Below are 20,167 nucleotides of genomic sequence, written 5' to 3' on the forward strand. Positions count from 1 at the left end.
AAAAAATATATAAACTTGAACATATAAAAATAAAACAAAAGGTAGTCACCGGGCAAGATTCGAAGTATTCGAACCCGTAACACTCGTTTCTAGCCGTCCGCGTATTTACCTGCTGGACCAGACGGACAGTGGCCGGCAACACGACATTAGCGACCATATTCTGCGTCGAAAGAAAAACGCATGAAAACTCGAAAACACGCGTTTTCCCAAACATAAGACTAATCTAGATCGATTGTATCCAAAAACCCCCATATACCAAATTTCAGCGAAATCGTTAGAGCCGTTTCCGAGATCACAGACATATATATATATATATATATATATATATATATATATATAAATATACAAGAATTGCTCGTTTAAAGGTATAAGATAACCTTTAATATGGAATACACAACATTTTGTGTACTAATGTATAATTGACGGAAGCGTTAGCGAAGGTCTACGTTTTGACTCAGGCAATCCGCTTTCGTATGTCTGGATGTTCTCCTCTGCAGGTCGCAATTCTCAACGGATCCGCGTGAAATTAAGTAACCAGATTCTATGATGAAAAATGTTTTTTGTCGATTAAGTTTTTGAATAATTTTCTAAATGCGGCATAACTTAAACACCAATATAGCGTCTTTGAAGATTAAGACAATTGTGAGTTCACTGTTATAATGTCTTAACGAAATAAGTATTTTTCACTTGTACATTTTCTAGGCTTATAGCGAGGTCTACAGCTCACGGACCCACTTATAATCTGCAATTGATTTTTCCAATCAACTATTTATATCACCTTTCAGATAACAGACGACCTTGTTTCATCGTAAATTTGCACGCAATTTTCACTGACAAGATGAGATCAATGCACCCTGGAGAAGTAATGATCGGGAAGAGCCTAGCGTATATCCAGAAAGAACTGACTCTGTTTGAAGCGATGGAGTATCTGGCGGGATCGCCCCTTAGCGAGGCCATTTTAAGGCCGGAGCCACTACATTTCCCGGAAGTACCACACCATCCGGAGTGCAATATGAACTCAAGGGTAACGTGTTATTTATCTTTGCATATTTAATCATTCTTGCTCAAAAAATCCCCTTTCTTCCTAATCAGTGACATAACAAATACCATGATATATATTATACATATAAAAAATGTAAATGAAATTCCTTTCAAGTTCAATCCCAATTTAACCCTTGGGACGCCTAGTGCCTGATCCATACCAGTCCTGTCAATTGCCAGAGGGTCTTTAATTTTTGTTCCCGTCAACTGCCTAGTCCCGGATCTGTACAAACTGTCTCAACTGCTTGTGCCTTATCAGTCACCAAATTTATTCTAGCATATTCTTACTTAATTTTGAGATCTAAACACTTACAAATAGAGTTTTATATTACTTGCATTTCAACGTACGCGAGCCTATCCGGCGTTTGAGGGGGATGGGACGAATCCGGCACTAGGCGTTTGACGGGTACAAGTATGTTTGTCGGTTCGGCGTTCCAGCACGGCTAGCACATGATTACACGCAGGATAACTCGCGCCGCGAAAACAACAGTCGCGTGTCACAAATTTCTATCTCGACTTGTCAGTTTCTCAATTTTGGTAGCATAAGTTGGCAGATCGAGAAAAGAATTCCACGCGAGAGAGCCATCCCGCGCGCGACTCAGCCAGTGTGACCATTTATACTTGGAACAAACTTTTCTTTCGTAGCAACACTGAATCGGTAGTAACATAATCGGAAAAATAATGAATAGTCAGCTTTAGAAACGGAGCGTCCCTAGTCACGATAACTTTGTCTTCTTCTCGCAGTATTAAGATTAAAGAAATAGCAAATATTATTTTTAAGTCTGAAATGTCAATGTGTCAATCATAATTTGATTCGCTTTGTCGTTACAAGTTGGAATACATTATTATACAGGTTGACTGGTAATTCGTCGTATTCCTTCAAGGGGTTATTCTACAGCTTATTTGGAGTGATTTAAGTCCAGTCAACCAGGGGTCAAAACTCATTGGTTTTCAAGTTATTCAAGATTTTAGATTTTTTTATAAATACCCGCTTTTTGACCTAAAACTAGTACCTATTTTTTTAAAACTACGTATTTTTCAAATAAAATAAAAAAGATTTTCCGAATAGCCAATGAATCACTGATTACGTAAAATAATAAAAAAAGTACAAAACATATCAAAATTTTGCAAATAAAAGCATCTGAAGTCAGAAGTTTTTGTATTTTTTTTTTCAAATCTTGTTACATTTTAAGGCATAAGTAACTAAAAAAAAGTAATAACACTTCGCGTACAAATTACAGAATTCATTTCCTCAGTTCATAAACTTTCTAAAAAGGTACAATTTATGACATTTTATGCTAATTTTTTACAATTCATAATAATAATACCAAAGCAGGTACAGGACTTAGCGTACTTGACTTTACTTGTTTGTGTCGTTTTAAACTCGCCGAAGGCATACTTTGTCTCCAGTTTCTTATCTTATCTTATTCCTTGAGGTAGTAGGCACTGCAGATTGCCTTTGGTGAAACAAACAAACTGATTAAGGGTCATTAGCTAATGAGCTAATGAAGTTAAATTACTTTAATTAGTTTGTTTATGTCACTTTAATTCTTACGGCGGGTTTTTCGCCTTCTGTTCCTTATCTTATCTTAATTTTATTGGGTGGCGATGCTTCTCATGGGGTGGGGGTGAGACTAACCAGGTTTAAATAGGTCATGTAGTAATTAATCAGTTAGTTACTTTCAACTTTCTGTCCAATTCGGACGATATTGATAACTAAGTTTTTTTCTCAAATGGCTACTTACGAATTTGAAGAATACGCAGATATCATTTATTGTTACCGACACTGTGATGGTGACGCCGCTGCAGCTAGAAGGGAGTACCAACTTCGTAACCCTAACCGCCGTTTACCTCACGTAAGCGTGTTTGGTTCATCGTACCGTCTTATTCGGGAAACAGGATCAGTTAAACGCCGTCAAGCTGATGCTGGAAGACCTCAACAATACAATCCTGCTGAAGAAGAAGAAATCTTGCACTTTTTCCGGGCAGACGGTACTACTTCGACGAGAATTATGGCTAACCGGCTCGGTATGTCTCAGTGGAAGGTGTGGTTTACCCTGCACTCAGCTCGACAGTATCCGTATCATTACACTCCAGACGATGAAAGACGGGCTTTCGAGGCGAGTGACAATCACTGAAGTACGAAGAAGGCTTCGTTCTTGCATAGCAGCCAGGGCAAACAGTTCGAGCAAGATTTATAATTTTTCCTTTTTAAGATTAAATTTTATTTAATAATGAAACTGTATTTTTCCCATTTTTCTTGTTCCCCTACTTAATTACTTACCAAAGTATCAACCCGGGCAACTTAAAGTCTCAGAAGATAAGAAACTGGAGACAAAGTATGCCTTCGGCGAGTTTAAAACGACAAACAAGTAAAGTCAAGTACGCTAAGTCCTGTATCTGCTCTGGTATTATTATTATTAATTGTAAAAAAGTGGCTGTGACAGAAGCGGACAGACAGACGGACATGACGAATCTATAAGGGTTCCGTTTTTTGCCATTTGGCTACGGAACCCTAAAAATGAGCATAAAATGTCATAAATTGTACCTTTTTAGAAAGCTTATGAACTGAGGAAATAAATTCTGTAATTTGTACGCGAAGTGTTATTACTTTTTTTAGTTATGCCTTAAAATGTAACAAGATTTGGAAAAAAAATTAAAAAAATTCTGACTTCAGATGCTTTTATTTGCAAAATTTTGATATGTTTTGTACTTTTTTTATTATTTTAGGTAATCAGTAATTAATTGGCTATTCGGAAAATCTTTTTTTTTATTAGAAAAATACGTAGTTTAAAAAAAATACTAGTTTTAGGTCAAAAAGCGTGTATTTATAAAAAAAAATCTAAAATCTTGTATAACTTGAAAACCAATGAGTTTTGACCCCTGGTTGACTGGACTTAAATCACTCAAAATAAGCTGTAGAATAACCCCCTTGAAGGAATACGACGAATTACCAGTCACCCTGTATCTAAAGATAATTACCTACCTAATAATTAAATACAACTCCTTACTTATGTTTTGGCTAATAAGCTACCATCTTTACGAAGAAGACTGAAGATCTCATGATAATCCCCAACATATCTTCCTTGTGGCTGGCTAGCTGCTGCACCGCTGGCTTCGAAGATAGATTGATGACATGCACAAGTTTGTCATCAAACACGGCGCCTATACCTAAGCATGCTGCTGCTGGGCGCAGCCATCCTGCCACGGAGGACATAGAAGGGCTCAAGTTGGGAACCTACTCCATACAACGACACTCGAGTGTTAAAAACACAGAGTTATTTTTGCCTTAAGAAATATAAGCACGATTTCAAATAATCTAACTTTTAAATAATTTCTCCATAAACATTAAGAGTCCTTATTCCTACAGACGAGCGTATTTTGTAAAATGCTTCCTTTTTCATTCAAGATTACGACGTAACTATTAGTATTTATTCAAAAACTGGTAACGTACTTAAATAATCGTTTCCTAAACTAGCGGCTCCAACAGTTCAAATTTTCATTTTCTCTTTTAAACCTCTTTTTTAATGAGTTTTTTTGGGAGTCTTTTCCAAATTTTGCAGTGAGATGTGGCGTTTCGGTTCTCAATTTTGCTGTAAACAAGAATCATTTGGTACATGAATGACTACAATTTGATTCAACATATCTCGTACGAGGGGCTGGAATGATTAACAATCGAAGATTCATTTGAAAAAACTGATGTGGCAAACAAGCTTACGGCCCGCCTCATGGTAAGCAGTATCCGTAGCCTATGTACGCCTGCAACTCCAGAGGAGTTACATGCGCGTTGCCGACTCTAACCCCCTCCCGCCCCTCGTTGAGCTCTGGCAACCTTACTCACCGGCAGGAACACAACACTATGAGTAGGGTCTAGTGTTATTTGGCTACGATTTTCTGAAAAACGCATTTTTACTTGAAATTACGTTAGGGTTTGCATTTGCATTATTATTTTTGACCCGGATGAAGTCCAAGTTCTCATGGCGAGTCAGGAGTTGGTCACCAGAACTCCTAATCTACTCATTATAATCCCATCGTGTTTGGGCTCAAAAGATTTGCCCTGACGAACACCATCGATCTAGACGAGGTCCAGGGCCTCATGATGGAGTCAGGAGTTGGTCACCAGGACTCTTAATCTACTTATCATAACGCCATCGTATTTGGGCTCAATAGATTTGCCCTGACGAGCACCATCAATCTAGATAAAGTCCAGGGTCTCATGATGGAGTCAGGAGTTGGTCACTAGAACTCCTAATCTACTCATTATAATTCCATCGTGTTTGGGCTCAAAAGATTTGCCCTGACGAGCACCATAGATCTAGATGAGGCCCAGGGTCTCATGATGGAGTCAGGAGTTGGTCACCAGAACTCCTAATCTACTCATCATAACCTCATCGTGTTTGGGCTCAATAGAGTTGCCCTGACGAGCACCATCAATCTAGATGAGGTCCAGGGTCTTATGATTGAGTCAGGAGTTGGTCATTAGAACTCCTAATCTACTCATCATAACTCCATCGTGTTTGGGCTCAATAGATTTGCCCTGACGAACACCATCGATCTAGATGAGGTCCAGGGTCTTATGATTGAGTCAGGAGTTGGTCATTAGAACTCCTAATCTACTCATCATAACTCCATCGTGTTTGGGCTCAATAGATTTGCCCTGACGAACACCATCGATCTAGATGAGGTCCAGGGTCTTATGATGGAGTCAGGAGTTGGTCACCAGAACTCCTAATCTACTCATTATAATTCCATCGTGTTTGGGCTCAAAAGATTTGCCCTGACGAGTACCATCGATCTAGATGAAGTCCAGGGTCTCATGATGGAGTCAGGAGTTGGTCACCATAATTCCTAATCTACTCATCATAACTCCATCGTGTTTGGGCTCAATAGATTTGCCCTGACGAACACCATCGACCTAGATGAGGTCCAGGGTCTCATGATGGAGTCAGGAGTTGGTCACCAGAACTCCTAATCTACTCATCATAACTCCATCGTGTTTGGGCTCAATAGATTTGCCCTGATGAACACCATCGATCTAGATGAGGTCCAGGGTCTCATGATGGAGTCAGAAGTTGCTCACCAGAACTCCTAAACTACTCATCATAACCTCATCGTGTTTGGGCTCAATAGATTTGCCCTGACGAGCATCATCAATCTAGATAAAGTCCAGGGTCTCATGATGGACTTCATCTAGATCGATGGTACTCGTCAGGGCAAATCTTTTGAGCCCAAACACGATGGAATTATAATGAGTAGATTAGGAGTTCTGGTGACCAACTCCTGACTCCATCATGAGCCCCTGGACTTCATCTAGATCCATGGTACTCGTCAGGGCAAATCTTTTGAGCCCAAACACGATGGAATTATAATGAGTAGATTAGGAGTTCTAGTGACCAACTCCTGACTCCATCATGAGACCCTGAACATCATCTAGATTGATGGTGCTCGTGAGGGCAAATCTATTGAGCCCAAACACGATGGAGTTATGATGAGTAGATTACGAGTTCTGGTGACCAACTCCTGACTCCATCATGAGACCCTGGACTTCATCTAGATCGATGGTACTCGTCAGGGCAAATCTTTTGAGCCCAAACACGATGGAATTATAATGAGTAGATTAGGAGTTCTGGTGACCAACTCCTGACTCCATCATGAGACCCTGGACTTCATTTAGATCGATGGTACTCGTCAGGGCAAATCTATTGAGCCCAAATACGATGGAATTATAATGAGTAGATTAGGAGTTCTAGTGACCTACTCCTGACTCCATCATGAGACCCTGGACTTCATCTAGATTGATGGTGCTCATCAGGGTAAATCTATTGAGCCCAAACTCGATGGAGTTATGATGAGTAGATTAGGAGTTCTGGGGAGTTCTGATGACCAACTCCTGACTCCGTCATGAGACCCTGGACCTCATCTAGATCGATGGTGTTCGTCAGGGCAAATCTTTTGAGCCCAAGCACGATGGAATTATAATGAGTAGATTAGGAGTTCTGGTGACCAACTCCTGACTCCGTCATAAGAACCTGGATGGACTTCATTCGGGTCATAAATAATAATACAAACCCTAACGTGATTTCAAATAACACTGAAACTCTATAGCACTAATGTGCGCAAACGATTGGCATCTTGACTAGGCAGCATGGGTGCGTAGCCACCGTGCCAATCGATACGACAACGAAACACTGTCTCTCTCTCGTACTAATATGCACAAACGATTGGCATCTTGCCTGGGCAGCATGGGTGCGTAGCCAACATGCCAAACGTTTACGATACGACAAGGAAACACTATCTGTCTCTCTATCGCACTAATATGCGCAATCGATTGGCTTCTTGGCTAGGTATCATGGGTGCGTAGCCAACATGCCAATCGTTTACGATACGACAACGAAACACTACTGTCTCTCTATCGCACTAATATACGCAAACGATTGGTATTTTGGCTAGGCACCAAGCAAGTGTGTGGACAACATGCCAATCGTTTACGATACGACAACGAAACACTATCTGTCTCTCTATTGCACTAATATACTTTATTTATACCTGCAGTCATTTACTAACTTCTTCATTTTCCATTGGTGTGAAAGAGACAGAATAAAGAGCAAGGGTTATAGTACACTCTGTAGTCTGTACACTTAGTAGTAGTGTACATAAAAAAAAGTACTGTGCATATAAAATAAAATAAAGAGTGCCCATATGATATCATATAACACTAAAATTAATGTTGCTTGAAATTATATTGAAAACTATCAAGATTATTCTAGTCTGCATTGAAACGCGCGTCGCGTTGCCGGCGCTCGCGTACCGAGCGCCAACGCCATCTATCGAGCGTTATTTCGTGAAATCGGAGAACGCTCCAAGGATTAAGGGCTCTTAAGTTATTTTATTTTGAAACTGTCAAACGACAAAATTATGTCGCTTTGACATTTGTCCGCGAGACAGCGCGATGTCGCGCGCGTCTTATGCTACCGATTCGCGAGAAAGCTCTATGTCGCGGCGTTTTCTCGCCTGTCGACTGTCGCGCCCATCATGTGCTAGCTTAAGCCTTTGTAAGGCAGAGAGAATATATTTCCCACCTGATTATAAACTTTATTCAAAGTGATAGGATTAAATTTTGCATAATTTCTGACACCCTTATGCCTTATAAAGAGATAAAAATAAGGGTTATTTATTATTCAAGTAGGCATTTTACAATACGCTTATGAACGTTAAGTAAAGCTACACCGGCTCTTCTCCTACACCTCTGACCCGAGATGTAAAGTTTCACTATAAATACCTATCACTATAAGTACGGGTTCTCAGCTCTAAAATAAATAAAGTCCCATCTTTTTTGTACCTAAGTGAGCATATATGCCAAGTTAGATACATGTTTTTGTCCGGATGGGATTGTTAAGGAAGTGAACCATACTATTCGTTTGACGGTTGCTTTACCTAGCGCTGCACGGCGACTTGTAGTGCCTAGATAGTCAAATGTTAAAAGTTGATTCTATGATGTGTTCCAAGGTGCACTTTTCCACATTCTCAACTCGAAAAAGTTTTTTCTTATAAGATTTGACCCGTATACAAACTCTTACCTTGTAAAAATACATGGAGCTCCTACTTCGAATATACGTCTACACCAATTATAACTAATAGCCTAATATGTAATATTGTGTTTGTAGTGGGTAAAGGGTCTAAACGACAGCCAAAAGGCGGCCATAAGCGCGTCCGTGTCGGCGGCGCTCGGAGACCGGCCGCGCATACAGATGGTGCAGGGACCGCCTGGCACTGGTGAGTAATATCATGCCGCTGGCCCTAAGGCCTAATGAGAAAAATATAAAACTAATATATACGTATATTACAAATTGTAGGTACCTTAAATCTGGAAAATAAACACACAGGCTTTGACATTTATAACATTAGTGAAGTAGGTACAAAATGATTTAGTCAAAATAGAACAAAATGAGTGTCATTAGAATAGTCCTATTTTCATATAAATTTGACATTTCCACACTTTGTCATAGCGAATGGCATGTAGATCTAGCTTGGTCGACTACATTATATGAGTACACTCTGGATTGGTGAGATGCAAGGTTGATATAATACGTACTTTAAGCATACAAATTCAGTTATTTTCATGTCTGGCTGAAATTTCTGCATTCAAATATTTAAAGGTGTATTATTGACCGCATTTAGCGATATAATGACAAACTTTGGTGAAAATTTGTTCCTGTAATAACTTAATGAAAAACGCCTTATTAGCTGTGACGCTGCTACGATGTGACTTGGTTTAGACATACCTACTGACGGACATTAAAGTTATCTCGCAATTTTTATCTGTAAATAAAAAAACTTTACTTATTCGTTGTAATGTGTTTTTTTCTCGCCAAGATGTAAAAGGAAATAACGCGTCGTTTGCAGAAAGGAAAAAATGTTTTTTCGCCATATGAACAAAACTCAAAATGTTTGCTCCTTATAGAATGCGTGGTTTGTCGGGTTTGATAAGCCCACGGTGTATATCAGAGTACCTGCCTTAACACACACAGGGTCCATATTAAAAACATGGTGCGTGTAATGGTAATGGACTTTATGGTTGTCGTGATAAGCCCGAAAATCTAATATCTATATAAAAACTAGCTTATGTAAGTGTCATCCAATCTCTTAACAGATAACTCGATTTGCATTCAAATTAACCCGTAAAACGTACCAGGCAAGTCGGCGGTGATCACGGCGATGGTAATGGCGTACTTCTACGACCCGGCGGAGCGGCGGCTGCAGAACCGCGGCAAGATCCTCATCTGCGCCACCAGCAACGCCGCCGTCGACGAGCTCGTTTGCCGGCTGCTGAACATCAGGCAGACGCTGCCTAAGAGTATGTCTTAGTTACATTCTTTTTAAGGCGTAGGACTTATCAAAACCTCTCTTAATCGAATCGACATCGTGTATATGTACTATGGGTATCAGACGGTGGGAGGCAGCGATAACTTTTCTATCGACGCGATATCACGACGGTGGGAGTGGCAGTTGAGGGATTAATCGTTCGAAAACCTTACATAGAATACTGTATATTTAGCTAGGGGGACAAATGTTTTTCTTTTTTTATACTTTTCCTCGCAATAACTTTATTATAAAATTATCGGCTCGTCAGTTTTTGTTTTCTTCGATTGATTGGAGTCGTTTTCTCGTATCACAGACGAGCGGTTCCGCATGGTGCGCGTGGGGCGCGCCGAGGCGATGCACCCGCGCGCGCGCGACGTCAGCTCGCAAGTGCTCGCGCAGCGCGACGCGCGCCCCCGCCCCGACCAACAGGCACCCGCTCTCAAGGAGGAGGTACCCATTCCCACGGTCATGTCATGTGTCACAGACGGGCAGCTCGGCATATTATTTTCTTGGAATCTCCAACCCTAACGTGCAACGGAGCGTTCGACAAAGGAATCAGCTCATATACGTTTGTATTTGTATATTACGATGCCCCGCTCTAGCACTAACCAGTTCTCTTACTTGTAATAAGGAACTAAGAGGTCCGGGCTCTGAAGCAGTCGAGGATGCATCTACGGTAAATGTTAAGAACATGGAAAAAAAAGTCTCTGACCCTTTAAAGCTATGTCCACACTTCGTTTTTCTCTTCATATTTTGTCGTCTAGCGCTAAATAAATCTGTCCCGTGCGTTGCAACGCATTCAACTAACCTTTCACATATATGTAGTTATTGACAGCTTTGTTGAACCGAAATCAAACCGTATGCCTCACATGCCCTGTTGACTGTGCCTTGGTTCATTTTTGAACAAACCAGGCGCAGTGTGGACATAGCTGAAAAGTGATTGTAGCCTTTTTGCGTGTCATTATGTTTAGAACTTTAGACCCACGACTCCTTTCTTTGACAGCCCCGAGCACATTCGCCCTATTTGCTTTGCCTCTTACACTTTTCAGTCTGGTATTTATTATTCAGTGCGCCTGTAATTAATACAGGAAAGTAAACGTTATCAAAGAGATTTGAAATAGAGGTTGATTGTAAAAGAAAACTTTATAGCCACGTAAATACTGCCAACTTTCGACACATGAATAAAAGTTTTAGAACATTTGACTTTGATCCTTATTCTTTTACTGATATGTTTTAATTTTTAAAATATCATAAAGTGGCGCCATCTTACCAGGCATGACCCAAAGGTTATGGCGCCATAGCTCAAAACAATGCCGCCATACCTTTGGCCTTCGATCTATTATATTAACTTTTAAGTATAATTCGATGCCGAGACGCGGGTAAAAATCGCTCCAGCTTGTTTTTATACGTAACTAGAAGGCCAACAATGTCCTTAGATCTCGAGACTGACTGCCAAAATCAACATGTGGAAGAGCGCGAGCCGCGACGCCAAAGACCCGTCCCGAATCGCCTACTGCGAGGAGCGTGTCAAGCAATTCACTCTCAAGAGAGCACAGGTAATTGAACTAACGAATCTCTTTTTATAAGCCAAACACTGTACGCTGTAGAGCAAACTGAGGCACTTTTTCCTGAGGTTCTATGGAACCTCTTTGATTTTAGGTATGATTTCAACCCACTTACTAACACGTTGTCACACATTCTATGAAACATGATATTATCATTAATCCGCTTTCTATGAGGTACTTTACGTTTTTGATCATACTTCTGGCGTTCCAGGGTGCACGTCCCGGCAAGCAGCTAAGGACACTTTTTGTGTGATGAGCATGAATTACATCACACTCACGTTTCACATGCATCACGTTTTTATCAACAAGTCTTTCACTTTGGAACCATACTAGTCTGTTTTAGAATACAGAATCGCTAATTGCCAATCAATTCTTACTCCATTAACAAGAAATTGGTATATTTTAGCTAAAATTGTAAATATGCGTTTGAGTTAGCGTGTTTATAATGTGTTCCAGTTAGGAGGGGCGGGCGACGGCAGCGAGGAGCCGAGGCCCGAGGACGTGGCGCGCGCCGAGCGCCGCATCATCGAGTACGCCGACATCGTGCTCACCACGCTCGCCTCCGCCATCAACCAGAAGATGCGCGGGTAACTAGTGGCTGCGGGGATCGCTTTCGATTAACATTTTGATAACATATTCAATATTCAGACGTCGCGGGATAGTTACCATAACTAGTTTTTTTTATTGTACGCTCAGATTGTAGTATTTGTTTAAAAATGAACTTTATTATTTATCAATAGAGTTGAAAATTATGTTATATTTGGCAGCATTATCAAATTGATAATTGTTATGAAATAATAATGTTCACAGGCTAAAACGCCGCATCGCGTTGTGCATCGTGGACGAAGCGGGGCAGGCGATCGAACCGGAGGCGCTGATCCCGCTCACGCTCGACGTCACGCGGCTCACGCTCATCGGCGACCCGCAGCAGCTGCCCGGCTACATCTGCTCACAGGTCACTACACAACAGTTTTACGAATAGGTGTACAATATTCGATTGCCTTTGCGCGACGTCGACGCTCTTATAAGTACTTATAGACAGCGAGCTAGGAACAGATTTCCATGACCAATCGCTTCCCGGGGGAAAACTCGTATAGTGGTTAACGGCTAGGTATGATAAACCCTCGTGCACGTCAGCTGCCGCTCCGTTGGTGGGTTGAGGAATGGCAGCCCTTGTAACACGCAAAACAAAAAAAATGCCATCGCCTCCCGTTTGATACTTTGTCAGATGATAGTTCGTTATTGTTAGTTAAAAATATCTTCAGCCTGTAATATCGCGGTGATAAGAACATCAGCTGATCGCATGAACATGTAAAAAATAAGCGCTATACCTTTTTATGATAGCATTAACAAATGGTGAAACTTTGCATGTAGCATTTCATCAGGCGTAACGCCTGAAACGCCATCAACGGATTACGCAATTTACACATTATGCATACTTTGCCGCACATAAAGTGGTAAGGCGCATACATTTTACATGTTCATTTTACAGCTGATGGTCTCTCCACCGCGATACAATGGCTAACGGTTTATTAAATTAAAAACAGCATCTAAATTATCAGCCGGGACGCGATGATTTAGATGCTGTTTTGTATGCTAATAAGGTTAACTTGCTTTACCCTACTCAGGGTCCATGTGACAATTTATACAACAATAATGTATGTACTATAGATATCTATAGATCCGCTGTCATCCTCAGTTTGTATCGGGACCGATGTCGCCGCAGTTAATAATGTGTGGATTTCAACTACAATTACAATATTGTATGCATCATCCGTCAGGGATGCAGTGGCCATTGATGAAGGCCTACTTACTCACACATAGACAGTGCATTTACACGTGCGATCTTGCGCTCTGGTTGATACACACACGCGCTAAATTGATTGTAATTACGCAGTAAAAATGACAACCGAATTTTCTGAGAGTGTGTTTGTACCTTCTTAAGTTAAAAAGACATATCTCCATGCGGCATTTTGACAGCCATTCAAACTACTCATTCGACCATTCATTCTCTCATTAGAGATGGGCAAACCAAAAAATGTTATATTGATAAATATCTATGAACGAATGAATGATATTTGAATATTATTTTGCATCGTGGGTACGCTACTTACATCATTTAGAGTAGAAATCGTTTGAATTAAAATAAATCACTATCACTACATGAAATTGCAAAATGAATCGTAAATTTCGATACGAATGCATGAGTCTGGACTGGTAAGTATGAAAGGCTCGCTTTAATACTATAGTTTAAAAACAATCTATACTGTGTACCTTAAGATATATTCAGAATTAAGTTTACAGTACATATGGGGCTACTTTATAGCACTAGTGCGAGAAGTAGCATATTATGTTACTGTGTCGAACATTTAAAGGGCCATATGTACTGTAAAACGTTGTACGATACATGTGCGAATAGGTTATTCGCAACTCGTGTCGATTTAAAACACTCCCTCCGGTCGTGTTTTAATTTCTCGCCACTCGTTTCGAATTTCCTATTTTTCGCACTTGTATCGTAATGTACTATTTTAGGGTTCTATGCTAGCAAGATTCTTTAATTTACTAACCTTTAAAATCGTATTTTAAGTAAGCGAAATACCTAGACAATCGAGTTGGCTGGTGGTAGAGTTTTACGCCGCCGCCAGTACATGGCTATAACCGCGAACAACGAAGTTCGCAAATTGCGGGCATCTTTCTTTGTCACTCTAACTCCGCCCTAATTGGAGTAAAAGTCACTTTGGTTTTCGCGGTAGGCCCTCAGATTTCCCAGTCAATATTGTTTTTTTTGGTATAATCATAACGTAATAGAAATGCATTTTATAGACTCAAAATACTTTATCGAATCCGGAATTTTCTCAGCGTCGATCTGCGAATCAAACTTTGTAATTCTTTGGTACTTTCTAAATTCGATTATGCAGACATAGTCTATGGTCCACGTCTACTAGCCCGCACTGACCGTGTAGTACAGAGAGTGCAGAATGCATGTGCTCGTTATTGTTTCGGAATTCCACCGCGAGAGCATGTGACACCTTATTTAAACTCAGCGGGTATTCTCAAAATGGCACTTCGTAGAGAACTACACCTGTCATCTTTATTGTTTGGAGTTTTTAAAACCTCCGAGCCAGAGTATCTGTATGATAAGTTCACATGGCGCGCTAGCAGGTCGAGCTTGTATGGCATCAGATCTGTTTGTAGCGAATTGGTATTACCACGTCAACATACTGCTGCATTTCGAGTTAGCTTCAAATATACAGCAACGAAATGCTGGAATAATATACCTCCACCCCTCAAAAACTTAAATACTGTAAGTAGTTTTAAATTGCGAATTAAGCAACATCTTATAGCAATACAAATCACGCTACCTCCTGGTACTAGAGCCACGCCGTCATATTTATAATGATAATATTTATGCACCTTATGTCTTTATTTATTTATTTTTACCTTTTTAAGTATATTTGCACGCATGTATATCTTACATTATGTTATCTTTCTCGTATCAATCTTATAAGTTAATATACTTTACTTTTCATTTTAGCTCACACCACATTAGCACTTGTTTTGTCCAAATTATAATACATATAGTGTACACTCAAACATAATAACATAACTCTAAGCCATTTAGTTTCCGACTAACAGCGAGTAAGGGATAATATATCAAGGGTCTGCCTGAAAACCAGCGTTGTAGTAAATACACTGCAACACTATGCTGAGGCAAGCTCCTTTTTAACACTCATGAATATTTTCTCCCTCATATATACATCTCAATTTCTTAGTTTTTAAGTCTGAATTTAAGGCTTATTTGTATTAAATGTCACTGTCTGTTAACTCTGCCATTTCATGTGATGTTGAATAAAAATTTTCTATGTCTATGTCTATGTCTAATACCAATTCCGCGCGACTCGAAAATCGTATGATACGTTATGCGTACACGCGTTCGGAACGACTGGGATCCTCGGAAGACGTCGCCGGCCGAATCGCTGCCAGATGAATTCCGGGAAAAAAAGGCGAATTCTTGTTTGTACAAAAAACACTTTTAGAGTAAATAATATAAGGTTTAATTTCCTTTGACTGAATTCATTGTTTTGGTGTGATGTTGTTTATTGGTTTACTTGACATAAGAAAATTTACAAAACAAACAGTTGCTAGCCGAAAGCGCAATAAGAGCGTGCGAGCAATTTGCGTTAAGAATATTAATTTAATTTAGTAAGTTTATAGATAGTGTTGCGTATAGTTTTTATTCTATGTGATAAATTAAATGGATAAGTACTTTTGTGATAGACTATTTTTGTGTGCGAAAAACTTTTGAGTCTACTAGTGCATTAATAGTTAAGTTATGAAGTATGAAGGGAAGTTTTTAGTCTATACATATTTATATTTAATTTATAGGTATTAGAAAAAAAAATACAAAAGTGTAAAGTGGAATTTGATAGTTTAGTTTCAGTATCTACTCGTATTACTTGTAAGACGTAAAACTACCAAAACTAATACGTATCCGCAAGACGCGCATTTACGGGAGACGTTTGTTTACGTTTAGAATCACGTAATTTTAATACCAATGGATCTAGTCTTTTTGTGGAAAATGACAGAAGTGCACAATATATTATTTTTAGTAAGTTAGTAGCTCTTATTAAATTTTTGTCTGTCCTGTCTTTGTGCATGCCACTGGCAAGCTCATAATAAATTTGTATTGAATTGCGTATTAAGAACAACGTTACTATTTTGAATCTTAGTGTCAGTCAAACTAATGTTTACCAAACTCTGGCCCTATACAACAGAAAGCATGAAACTTATGTGTGCTTCAGATATAAATGTACAACAAACACGTCAATTGATTTTAGAACATAACTGATACGGCGTATACCTAATCATTACCTACATAGGTATATACAACTACAATGAAATATCGATACGATGCGATTAAAAACAGACAGATTCCCAGCTCTAGCGCTTTCTTCGCTGCTAATATTTTGACGTATTACTTCAATATTGAGACTAATGTCATATTTCACATGTTCATTGTTCATCGCCCGTTAGCTTGGAAAACACCAATGGTAAAAGTACACACGACAAGCAATGGATGACTTTCGAATGTCCGGCAATAGATAATGTATTTTATAATTTATGCCGTTTTTATTACACAAATAATTTGCTATTAGACCTGCCTGATAAGTAAATCCACAATTATTTAAATTTACGTTGATATTGTGATTTTTGCACGTAATAACGGCGCAAACCGGAATTTTGCTCTGACGTTTACACCGCAACGGCTGTGCATCAAATGACAATGCGATCGTGCTTTCTGATCATTTTGATCAGAAAATAGAGACAAGCGCCTAGCTGTCAAACCACTTCTCTTTATATTCATATTTCTGTGGTATGTACCATGGAATGCAATAAATAAATAAATGAAATGACTGACGAAATATGCTCCTGGACCACGGTCTATTACGCCATCGCGTACAAATGTTGTTGTAGTACAAGGCAAGTAAAAATATAAAAAAGTTACCTTTCAATAAAATTGTTACAATGTTTCCTGATACGTCTTAGATCTTTATTGATAGAGTAACGCCGCCGCTGTCCGATAGATGCCGCTAGCGTCTATCTCCGCCCCGCGCCGTGACGTAGTTCCGCTTCCCCTCCCTGCCAACAGAGCCGCTCACGCGCCGCGACTTGCCGCCATGTCATTGTTGAGGAAATTCGCCGACGGTTTAAGTAGCCTAGTAGCCTACCAGGAAGGCATCGCAGGCAGGAACGTATCAGGAATCATAATAATTTTATTGGAAGGTAATTTTTTTATGGGTCTCGTTCTAAATCTGAGATCTTTATTGAGACCTGTTTATTATCTCCTGGTGGCGAGTCAGCAGGCGCACAAGCATTAGGGTAGACGACCGGTCTGGCCTAGTGGTTAGTGACCCTGCCTATGAAGCCGATGGTCCCGGGTTGAAATCCTGGTAAGGGCATTTATTTGTGTGATGAGCATGGATATTTGTTCCTGAATCATGGGTGTTTTTTATGTATTTAAGTATTTATAAATATTTCTATATTATATATATCTTTGTCTAAGTACCCTCAACACAAGCCTTATTTTTAGTTTTATTTTATTATCAGTTCTGTTGTACACTTGTAGATTTAGTACCAAAACCTATATATTAATATAGGTATACTTAATGTTTTCTCGGGGGTGAGAGCCTGGTGAACTGTAATACAGGTTTATACCTAGTTCAGACTCCAGTCTCTCACAAAGGATCACAACCTCATCTCGAATTTAAATGTTGTTATCATACTGTGAAATTGTTAAAAATCCTTTGTGAGCTGATAAATAAACATTTTTTTTTTTATTATTATATAAATATTTATAAATACTTAAATACATAGAAAACACCCATGACTCAGGAACAAATATCCATGCTTATCACACGAATAAATGCCCTTACCAGGATTTGAACCCGGGACCATCAGCTTCGTAGGCAGGGTCACTACCCACTAGGCCAAACCGGTCATCATGATAGCTCGCTTTGATGCACCATTGTTCATCATGTAAAATATCATTTTTTTTCTAAACTGAATAGTTTTCGCGAGAGACACTTCCAAAGTGGTAAAATGTGTCCGCCCCCCCTGTAACTTCTAAAATAAGAGAATGATAAACCTAAAAAATATATGATATACATTACCATGCAAACTTCCACCGAAAATTGGTTTGAACGAGATCTAATACGTCATAAATGGTACGGAACCCTTCATGGGCGAGTCCGACTCGCACTTGGCCGCTTTTTAGTTTTTCTTAAATAACTCATAAACAGTAGTCCATGGCAAAAATGATCTAATTACATAAATAATCTACATAAACATGCCTACAAAAATGATTTCGTACACATTTTTGCTGGAACAATATCAGGATCAATATTTTAAAAAATATTTAAGACATTCACTGCCAGACAAAAATCGGCGCACTACCCCCCCCCAGACACCGGTGGTCCAGCGGGTTGTCCGGCATCTGAACAAAGTTCACGAGCGCCCACCAGGTGGGTTCCCGGCAGTGAATGTGGCGGGATAGTCAATTATAATCAATTCGTAAATAATTGGTAAAGTAAGACCCATAGGAAAAACAGTTTCTCATATATAAATAATTTACTAAAAATTTCCTACATGAAACACGAACACTTTTCAATAGGATCAATATCTAAAAAATATTAAAGCGTAATGTCAATTATAATCAATTTGTAAGTCCCTATTTAGTTTTCAAAGTTCAAAGTTATTTATTGTATATAAGAATCAGGTTACATTACAGGTCGAATATACAATTACACATTCCGTTACACTGAGACTTTACCTTTTCAGGTGTACATACATTTGCATATATAGGTATTTACATATTTATCTAAAGAATAACAATACTTATGAGTCACTTAAATAATCATTAACACAATAAAAACATTTTTCTATAAGCCACATTTTTGTGTTTGATTTGAACAGTTTGAGATCCATATCCTTAAAACGATCAGGTAACTTGTTATAAATTGTGATACACATAATATAGGCATTTTTTGCAGTGAGTGACAAGTTTACATATGGCTTAGGTAATCTGTGTCTGTATTTAGGTCTAGTTACGCGGCAATCCAATGGGTTATTATCCGTGAATAGGTATTTATATTTGTGAACGAAAACAGAAACTTCATAAATATAGAGACTGGGAAAAGTAAGAATGCTATGTTTTATAAAATATGGACGGCATGAATCTCTAGGATGAACTGAAAATATGGCTCGAATGCAGCGCTTTTGGACAATGAATACGTTATGTTTATCAGTGCAGTATCCCCAGATTGTTATGCCATATCTTAAAATCGAATGTACATATCCATGATATGCTATTAACGCTGCCTGAATGGAAATAGTTTGGCTAACTCTTCTCAGGGCAAATACAAACCTATTTACTTTGGAACATAATGTGTCTACATGTTCTCTCCAGTTTAGATGTTTGTCAATAAAAATACCTAAAAATCGCGCATGCTGTACTTCTTTTATGGAAATATTGTCATATTGTATGTCTAACTGTTGTGACTTGCCTTTACTAGTATGGAATTGAATGTAGCTAGTTTTGTCTAGGTTTATTTTCAAGTTATTTCTTTCTAACCATTTAAGTGTTAGGGCTAGAGTTCTGTTTAGGTCATCATTATAAGTCGGAAAATCTCTACATTTCACAATAATTGACGTGTCATCTGCGAACAACAGGCTTTTATGTGGCAGGCTTTTGGGCATATCATTAATGTAAATTATGAATAGAAGAGGGCCCAAAATACTGCCTTGAGGCACTCCATAATGATTATTGATGAAGGATGATCTGTAATGATTTAGAGATTTAGTTACCGGACAGTATCTGACAGTCTCTACACATTGGGTTCTATCACTAATATACATTTTGATCCATTCTAGAGCTGGACCACGTATCCCGTATTTGTACAGTTTTACCAACAAGCGCTTATGACATACATAATCAAAAGCTTTGCTCATGTCTAATAGTAATACAGTGACAGGAATCTTATTATCTATCGCATCTAGTACATTTTTTACTAGTTTGAATGTGACTAAAGAAGTACATTTAGATTTACGAAACCCATGTTGTTGATCAGATATTATATTGTATTTGTCAAGAAAACTTGTTAATCTACTGAACATTACTTTCTCGTATATTTTTGAGAAAA

The 20,167-nt window shown here is 39.0% G+C and overlaps 1 protein-coding gene across 10 annotated transcripts in view; it reads left to right on the forward strand.

Moving 5' to 3' along the window:
• LOC133523477 (uncharacterized) overlaps positions 1-20,167 on the forward strand; it is a 71,437-nt gene that overhangs the window by 39,969 nt on the left and 11,301 nt on the right. For all 10 annotated transcript variants that reach the window (XM_061859086.1, XM_061859090.1, XM_061859093.1 and 7 more), the window contains 7 exons: positions 786-1,024; positions 8,706-8,814; positions 9,734-9,895; positions 10,217-10,353; positions 11,340-11,459; positions 11,925-12,055; positions 12,279-12,423. In XM_061859086.1, coding sequence (XP_061715070.1) covers positions 786-1,024; positions 8,706-8,814; positions 9,734-9,895; positions 10,217-10,353; positions 11,340-11,459; positions 11,925-12,055; positions 12,279-12,423 — 1,043 coding nt within the window. The remainder of the gene's footprint in view (positions 1-785; positions 1,025-8,705; positions 8,815-9,733; positions 9,896-10,216; positions 10,354-11,339; positions 11,460-11,924; positions 12,056-12,278; positions 12,424-20,167) is intronic.

Source organism: Cydia pomonella, chromosome 12, assembly GCF_033807575.1.
Source record: "Cydia pomonella isolate Wapato2018A chromosome 12, ilCydPomo1, whole genome shotgun sequence".
NCBI classification, from domain to species: domain Eukaryota; kingdom Metazoa; phylum Arthropoda; class Insecta; order Lepidoptera; family Tortricidae; genus Cydia; species Cydia pomonella.